We start from the raw sequence: 9,148 nt of genomic DNA, 5'->3' as shown, positions 1-9,148 counted from the left end.
CCTCCGTGCGCATGCGCCCAGATAGCCTGGTAATGGCTGCGCCCGAGGGGTCGCTGAGGAAACGGAAGGTCGGAAATGTGGATCAGAAACCAGCGTCGCCACCCACGGCTGCTCGTGATCCCGTGGGCTCTCCAGCCCGGCTGCGCACTGGCACCTTCTGGCTGACCAGAGTCGTGCTCCTGCGGGCCCTCGCTTTCATTTACTGTGAGTGTCCGGTGGGCGCGGGCTATCACCGGCATCCTGTGACCTTTCCCAATCCTTGCTCGCTTCCGGATTCCCGTTAGCCCTTTGTACGCTTCTAGGACTCTGCACCACCCCAACCGTGCTGCCTTCTGTGAGCTTCTGGACCTGCCTTCTTACTCCCGACTCTGTGGGTGCTAAAGTTATGTCAGGTCCCACGGCGTGTCCCTGGGACCTCAATCCCACCTGCCTCGACGCAGCCCGACTTAGCACAGGTTTAGAGGCGAAGGCATCCCAATGCACGCTCCCTCTGCGTTCTCCTTTGGAGTGGCGAGAGACAGTGCTATGAAATTCTGTTCCGAAGACCTAGGGGAGACGAGGGTCTTTAACCTGCAGCTTAGACGTACCCTTGTTACTTTTGCCGTGTCAGCCGCCCCCCAATGGACCCAAAGGTGGTGCGGCAGCCCCAACCTGGACAGCTTGGAAGGACGCCTGGCAAAGAGCCAAGGGTCTAGCTAGATTCATTGGCGGGCTGGAAGTGTGTGCTTGCTGCTAAGGTTCAGCCAGGTCTGCTCTTGGAGGGACTCCCGGGTTCTGCCCAGGATCTGGCTCTGCAGGCCTTCACAGCCCATTGCAACATCCCACACCCGCCTGAGCCTGAGGAAACCTTAAGGAGCCTCTTTCATTTCAGAAAAAGCAGAACCGAGGGGACTGGTGGTCATGCTGACTTTTTGTTATTGTTGTTTTGTTTTGTTTTTCGAGACAGGGTTTCTCTGTGTAGCTTTGGAGCCTTTCCTGGAACTCACTCTGTAGACCAGGCTGGCCTCGAACTCACAGAGATCCGCTGGCTTTTCTCTCTCTCTCTCTCTCTCTCTCTCTCTCTCTCTCTGTCTCTGTCTCTGTCTCTGTCTCTGTCTCTGTCTCTCGTGCTGGGATTAAAGGTGTGCATCACCACTGCCCCACTTTGAGACAGGATTTCTCTGCATTGCCTTCGCTGCCCCAGAATTCGCTCTGAAGACCAGGGTGGGCTCAAGCTCACAGAGATCTGCCTGCTGTGTCCCAGAGCACACTGGGCACTGCTGTTTCTTTACTCATCTGTTATTCCCACCCATAGAGGAAGTGACCCAGGAGATGCCATATAGGGCCAGCTCTGAATGGCTCACTATAGTTGAAGCCTAAGTTCCCCAACTGTGGCTGAGAGCCTGTCCTACTTACACAGGGACTGGCCTTCCTGCGGTCATCACACAGAGTTCATGATCAAAACTGTGGACACCTGGCTGGTGGAAGCACCTGTGGATTCCAAATCCTCACCCTGATTCCTGTTAACTAGAGGGGTGGCCCTGGGACCATGCAAACACTGGCGGACGTGGCCTAGCCTTTTAGTGAGGAGGGGAAGCTAAGAAGTGCTAAGTAAGCCAGGGCAGGGCTGGGCTAGAGTGGCTGTGCTTGACGGGCCAGCCACCCTGCCTGGCTTGTGCATGGTGCACACCAGGCATTTTTAGGAAGAGTCACCTCTGAGGCTTTAGGCTGTGACCATGCAGCTCTCTTGTGGAGGAGAACTAGAGTTCTTAAACAAATGGTCCCTCTGGGGTTGTCTGCCTGGGTTCCACTCATTCTCTCTAAAGTTAGCAGGAAAAAACACTCAGACTTACGTTATTCTATCCCACGCAATACTAGGAATCACGGGGAAGTTGGTTCTGGCACACTCAGAGCAAGATGAAGGGAGTGTTTAAGGCGGATATTGGGAAAAACAGTGGCCACTGGTGACAGTGTTGAGGATGCTCTCTGCAGATGGGCTCCCAGGCTCTTGGGTGAGCAATGCTGCCTTTGGTCAGTCAGTACAGGAGCTGGAGCTGCAGCCTGAGGCAAGAGGCAGATATCTCCAGCTGCTGCTCAGCGTGTTTACGTGATGTTCTGTTCTTTTCTTACCTCATGTGTACTTGGGGTAGATGCACTTTTTAGGTTTCCCATCTTCCTGTGTCATGGTTTTCATTGTTGTTGTTCTGGGCAGGAGGGACCTTGGCGGCAGGTGGGAGCCTAAATACACCATGCATATAGAACTTACATGGAGAGTTTATTGAGAGAAGAGGGAAGGGAAAGGGAGAGAGAGAGACCTACTTGCCTCTTCATAACAAAAAGAAGAGAGCAGGAGGAGGTGGAGCTTGTCTCCTAAGGGACCTTTTTGCACCTGACATAGCAGCCATAGGACCCTGGGCTGGCCAGGGTGCTGCCTGAGTGCATCCTGCCAGGTGACAGGAGCCAGCATAATGCCTGAATCCTAACAGTGATGGCCCTAGGCAAGCAGCAGTCTTAAATGTAGCTGCTTCTAAAAGGTTCTAGGTCTCACTGGGCTATGAGCTACACTCTGGAGTCCCTTCAAAGTGGCAGGCTGTCCAGCTATGTTGTCTGAATGTTGAATTGGCAATACTTCTTCTGTGGAAAGACTTAAAATTAAATATAGCCAAGTGCATTCTGAGATGTCCCCCTCAGGGAAGAGTGGGATCTCCAGGTCTTTCCTTATGCGTATCGTGTCAAACCCTGGCCCTGGGGTAGGCTCATGTCTCAGGAATTGGTCATGTGTGTTCCTGGCAGTTGCCTGGTCACCTTTCCTCATTTACATTGGCCCAACGAAAAAGAAGAAACAGAAAGTACTCTTGATAGCCTGTCTTCATGGGCTGTACCTCTTTAACTTCCCGGGGCACAAGCCCGGAGTCAGGCTCCTTTTGTCCTACACTGAACTTGGAAGGTAGACACCACCCTCTGCTCCTGGCTCTGAAGGAAAGGTGTTTGGGCCTGGAGTGCTAAGGCCTGGGGTTTGGCCACAGTCAGCAAGAGCAGCAGCAGACCGCATTTCAGGGTTGTCTGACAGCATTATAGCAGGTTGTCTGAAAAGGAGAGAGAAGAGAGACCTCGTTTTTAGTTTTCTTTCTTCTCTCTTGCACAGACAGACAGACAGACACACACACACAAAGAGATAGAGATAGAGATAGAGAGAGAGAGAGAGAGAGAGAGAGAGAAAGAGAGAGAGAGAGAGAGAGAGAATGAGCATGCTCTGCATATTGAACCCAGGGTCTCTCACAAGGGCACATTCCACTTGGGATGTCGATGTCTTTACAGGCCCTCCTTAGAGGTGATTTGGGATTTTCTCCTTGGGAGCTGGATGTTGACAGAGGTTTCTATCCCGCCTGGTCCCACCGCAATTCAAAACACACAGAGGTCTACATTAATCATAAACTGGTTGGCCTAGTAGCTCAGGCTTATTATTAACTCTTACATCCAACATAACCCATAGTTCTTGTCTGTGTCAGCCACGTGGCTTGATACCTTTTATCAGTGAGGCATTCTCATCTTGCTTCCTCTGTGTCTGGGTGATGACTGTAGATTGCACCTTTCCTCTTCCCAGAATTCTCTTGTTTCTGTTGCCCTGCCTATACTTCCTGCCTGGCTACTAGCCAATCAGCATTTTATTAAAGCAATACAACTGACAAATCTTTACAGGGTACAAGACTGTTGTCCCACAGCATCTGGGCATGCCTGAGACTAAGTGCTTGGTTCTGCTTTGAATTATTGGATATTTGAAGTGTTCTTTCTCTCCCCTCTCAGCTGCTGAAGGAGTTGACAGTCACATAGGTCTTCCTTGTTGCAAGCCCATTTTTGCCATTGTTTCCTGGCACATAAAGAATCTCCTATGCCACTTTCTGAAGGTGATGAGCTGGGGGCACCGGGTCTCCTTTCTCGTCTAGGAATTACACTTTAAGAAGGGCACCCAGTACTGTAGCTCCCAGCCGAGGGCTCTGCATGGAAAGCGGTGTGCCCAGCACGGTGAGGATGGTGCTTGGGTGAGCTGGCTGAGTAGGGTCCTTCTCCACCCTCTCTGCCTGCCAGTGCACCTGTGTGCCAATCTGCTGGAGCGTCCCATACCTGTGTGTGCACCCATGCACATACCTCCCTGCTGTCTCAGAAGCAGTGGTGCTGCCTGTGTAGCTGTGGGCTGTGAGCATCTTCTGGAGAGGCAGTGGCAGTTGGACGTGGATCCTTCTGCTCTGTGATGAAGGCAGGACCATGGGAAGCCTTGTGCTGGACCTCTGGTAGTTCCAGGACTCTCCTGGACTAGAGAATATGGAGCCCAGCCCTTGTACTTTTATGTCCTGAGTGACTGATAGCTGACTTTGAAGGAACTAACTTAGCCAGTCAACACACTATGGAGTCACCAAAGCCCAGGACCACCCTGGGGAGCCTATCCCATCAGTTTTTGTCTCTTTGGTTTTCTAGTTGGTGTCTTCCAAATGTTCTCTTGGTTGACCATGTGGAGCAGTTCTGGCTACATGCTCTGTTAAACATGCCTCCTGTTTGTCCAGTGATTCCTGCTGGCCAGACTCGAGGTGATCAGTTTGGGCACGATTCCCCCCTGTGGAGTTTTCTGGTCACACTCACCCGACACCCACACTATCCTGTGTCATCTGGTTAAGGTGTGTCTGCTGATTGTGTTACCTTGCCGGTCTCTTAGTTTATACTTGAGGGAAGAGGGACCCCATCTCTGATTAAGGAGCGATATTTGCAGTTACTCCTTAGGAGTTCCTCTGGGAGGAAGATGTGGATCCTCGGTGTCTTCACTGAATGGCTGCATTCCTGAGGACTCCTTCCCGTCGGGTTTATACCTGTCTAGGCTCCTGAGCAGTTGGTGCCCTTTGACTGTCTCAGCTGTGGTCACTGGTGACTGTTCCCTCTCATGTGCCCTTCTCAGTGGCTAGGGTCCTCTCACTTTCTAGCTTACAGGTCTGGGTCTCTTCTGGTCTCCTGCCCAGCTCTAGGGTCAATTGCTTTTCTAAGAAGCCCCATTTCTTTGGGTAGAGAATGACATGGGCACCCCGAGGCTGGCTGTTAAGTGTCTGCTGCAACCTTCATGGTGGGCAGAGCTGGTTTTGCTAGAACCAGGGCATGGTGTCCATGTGTGATCGCCTCTGACTCACTGTGACCACACAAAATGGAGTGTTAGCATCTGATTGGTACACAGGTCATGCTTAGCCTCAGCTCTGGCTACTGAGGCTGTGTGCGTCCCTTATCTCTTCCCACACCCTGTGTGTGCTCACTTAGACTCGTGGGGACAGAGTACCATCTTGGCATGATTTCTTTGTCTTTGTCCCTGAAGACATCTCAGCATCTCTATCAGGAAGGTCGTATCAGCCATGTTAGGGAGTTGGCCGTTCTAGTCACATTTTACGTCCCCTGCTTGCCTCAGCTTCCTGGTTGTTTTTTGTTTGTTTCGGTTTTTGATTTTTTTTTGAGACAGAGTTTCTCTGTAGCTTTTGGAGCCTGTCCTGGAACTCACTGTGTAGACCAGGCTGGCCTCAAACTCACAGAGATCCATCTGTCTCTGCCTCCCAAGTGCTGGGATTAAAGGTGTGCGCCACTACTTCCTGGCTTTTTTTTTTTTTTTTGAGTTTGTGTGCTAATGCCATCTCGTGGATTTTGTTAGATGCGTGGTGCTGTCTGTCACCCTAGCACTGTACAGTGAAGTTCTCCCAGTGAGATGGCCAGAGCTGGAGAGATGGCTCAGTGGTTGAGAATACTACCTGCTCCTCCAAAGGTCCTGAGTTCAATTCCCAGCAACCATATGGTGGTTCACAACCATCTGTAATGAGATCTGGTGCCCTCTTGAGGAAGAGACCTGGTCAGTCGTCCTCACCAACTTAGACCATGAAACCCATTATGGACAAGTTTAACAAACCCGCCATATATAGGCTATCCATGCATGCTTCAGCATTGCTAGGGCATAAATTTCAAATTCAAATTTCAAGTAGGCAGCCCCTTCCTGCATCCCCTAAGCCCACTGTAATCAGTGTCAATGGCTCTGCGTTTTCCAGGATGCCTTGTGAGAGAGCCTTGCAGTCTGCAGCCAGAGTGTAGACTCTTTAACTGAACGAGTTGCATTTACTGCCCATCCATGCTGCTGCTAAATCAGTAACTCCTGCATTTTTACCCAGAAGTGCCATCCCACTGTCTGAATGGGGCAGCTTCCGGCCACATCTTGACTGTGTCCGGTTTTTAGTAATTACTAACAAACTACTCTGAACATGTTGTGGAGGTTTTATGTGAGTGTAAGTCTCCAGTTCACATGGGAGGATGCCCGAGAGCATCATGGTGGGTTGTGCAGGCTCCATTGGTCTGTGAGTCTTCCACAACAGTGACTCTGTTGTTTTGCACTTTCTCTGCCAAGGTGATGAGCAATCCTGAGGCTTGGGAGCCTCCAGAGCTCTTGCATGGCCAGGTTTTTCCAGACTTTTGCCTTTTGGTTGGTTGGTTGGTTGGTTGTTTGGTCGGTTGGTTGAAAAACTGTTTCATGTATCCCGGCTGGCCTTGAACTTGCTATAGTTGAGGATGACTTTGAACTGCCAATCTTCCTGCCTCTGTCTTCCAAGTGCTGAGATTACGAGCATGCACCACCATGCCCAGAACCTCACCAGTCTTACTGGTATTCCCCAGTGATGGTGGCACTGCACATATTTTCCCAGCTGCTTGTCAGATGTGTTTGTTTGGGGCAGACAGTCTCAGTATCTCTTCACAGCTTTTACCCCCTTTTGGGTTTTCTTGCTGAGGTTTTAGGAGTTCTTTAATGCGAATCCTTTATCAGATGCGTGGTTGCAAGCATTTCTCTCCAGTCTGTGCCTCATCTTTTCATTTTCTTTGAAGTTTCTTTTGCAAATTTAAGGTGGGTTTTTTTTTTCCACCATGAAGTCCATGGACTAAGTATTTTATCTAGAATCTTTCTACTAAACTCAAGTCATATAGGCTATCCCTTCCTTCCCTTCTTTCTTCTCTGTTTTTGAACCCACAATTCCATGCTCTGAGTGCTGGGATGACAAGCGTGAGCTGCCAGGCGCAGCCTCGATTTTCCTTTATATTTGCTTCTAATAGTTTGACGTTTATCTATACCACATTTAGTCTGTGGACCTTTGGATTAATTTTTATGTAAGATGTGAAGTCTGAGGCCATCTTTTTTGCACATGGATTTGGTATTAGCTTGCTTTTGGTCCTATCACATGGGTCTGAGTCTGGATGTGCACTTGCTCAGTTTGGAGCTTGAGGTACATACACCGTGGCGGTAGCTCTGATGAGCCCTCTGCTAAGTCATCTTTTAAAGGATGGCACCTTGATGGCATCAGTGAGCTGACTCAAGACGATAGGATGGGGTAGTCTCGAGACCTGCTGCCAGGTTCCCCATCTGAAAGGCCCTCCAACGCTGCCACACTGAGGAATAGGCCTGCGTGACCCCCATGCTCCCAATCTACTCAGGAGATCTTGTCTTTACCTCCTTCTTATTTAAATCCATGTGTGTCTCTCTTAGGGTACTCTTTGTTGTCTAGGTTCTCTGGGGTTGTGAACTAACTGTACGTTGCTTTTTCTTTGCTTTATGTCTAAACACCACTTATGAGTCTTTCTGAGTCTGGCTTACCTCACTCAATATGGTTTTTTCTAGATTCATCCATTTGCCTGCAAATTTCAAGATGTCATTACTTTTCACGGCTGAGTAGTACTCCATTGTGTAAATGTGCCACATTTTCTTTATCCATTCTTCAGTTGAGGGACATCTAGGTTGTTTCGTGTTCTGGCTATGACAAACAATGCAGCTATGAACAAAGCTGAGCACATGTCCTTGTGGTATGATTGAGCATCCTTTGGATATATACACAAAAATTATATTGCTGGGTCTTAAGGTAGATTGTTTCCTAATATCTGAGAAATTGCTATACTAATCTCCAAAGTGGCTGTACCAGCTTGCACCCCCACTAGCAATGGAGGAGTGTTCCCTTTACTCCGTATTCTCTCCAACATAAGCTATTATCAGTGTTTTTGATCTTGGCCATTCTGACAGGTATAAGATGGAATCTCAGAGTTGTTTTGATTTGCATTTCTCTGATGACTAAGGATGTTGAGCATTTCCCTAGGTGTCTTTCAGCCATTTGAGATTTGTCTATTTAAAGTTCTCTGTTTAGGTATGTACCCCATTTTTTATTGGATTATTGGTTATTTTGATGTCGTGTTTCTTGAGTTCTTTGTATATTTTGGAGATCAGTTCTCCATCCATTATGGGGTTGGTGAAGATCTTCTCCCGTTCTGTAGGCTACCATTTTGTCTTGTCGATCGTGTCCTTTGCTTTACAGAAGCTTCTGTTTCAGGAGGTTCCATTTATTAATTGTTTCTCTCAGTGTCTGTGCTACTGTATTATATTTAGGAAGTGGTCTCCTGTGCCAATACTTTCAAGTGTACTTCCTATTTTCTCCTTTATGAGGTTCTGTGCGGTTGGTTTTATGTTGAGGTCTTTGATCCATTTGGACTTGAGTTCTGTTCATGGGGATAGATACAGATCTATTGTATTCTTCTGCATGTTGATATCCAGTTATGCCAGCACTGTTTGTTGAATATGCTTTCTTTTTTCCATTTTTATTTTTATCTTCTTTGTCAAAAATCAGGTATTTGTAGGTGTGTGGATTGATATACGGGTTTTGGTTCAATTTCATTGGTCCTCCTGTCTGTTTTTATGTCAAAACTTGGCTGTTTTCATTACTGTAGCTCTGTAGTAGAGTTTGAAGTCGGGGATTGTGATGCCTCCAGAAGTTCCTTTGTTGTACAGGATTGTTTCCTCCATATGAAGTTGAGTACAGTTCTTTCGAGGTCTGTGAATAATTTTGCTGGTATTTTGATGGGCATTGCATTGAATCTGTAAGATTGCTTTTGGTAAGATTGTCATTTTTACTATATTTATTCTACCTACCCAAGAGCATGGGAGATCTTTCTCATTTTCTGGTGTCTAATTCAATTTCTTTCTTCAAAGACTTAAAGTTCTTGTCATATAGGTCTTTCACTTGTTTGGTTAGAGCTTCCAAAAATATTTTATGATTTTTTTTTTGGTGGCTATTGTGAAGGATGATGTTTCTCTGATTTCTTTCTCAATCTGTTTATCATCTGT

At 47.9% G+C, this 9,148-nt stretch overlaps 1 protein-coding gene across 1 annotated transcript in view; it reads left to right on the top strand.

Moving 5' to 3' along the window:
• Lmf1 (lipase maturation factor 1) overlaps positions 1-9,148 on the top strand; it is a 101,339-nt gene continuing 92,191 nt past the window's right edge. Inside the window, exon 1 of the mRNA XM_050133411.1 lies at positions 1-204. Within this exon, the coding sequence (XP_049989368.1) occupies positions 12-204 (193 nt within the window). The 5' untranslated portion in view covers positions 1-11. The remainder of the gene's footprint in view (positions 205-9,148) is intronic.

This window comes from Alexandromys fortis, unplaced genomic scaffold (genome assembly GCF_014885135.2).
Source record: "Alexandromys fortis isolate MF-2015 unplaced genomic scaffold, M_Fortis_MF-2015_v1.1 scaffold_29, whole genome shotgun sequence".
Taxonomy (NCBI): Eukaryota; Metazoa; Chordata; class Mammalia; order Rodentia; family Cricetidae; genus Alexandromys; species Alexandromys fortis.
This window is presented reverse-complemented; position numbering and strand designations above follow the sequence as displayed.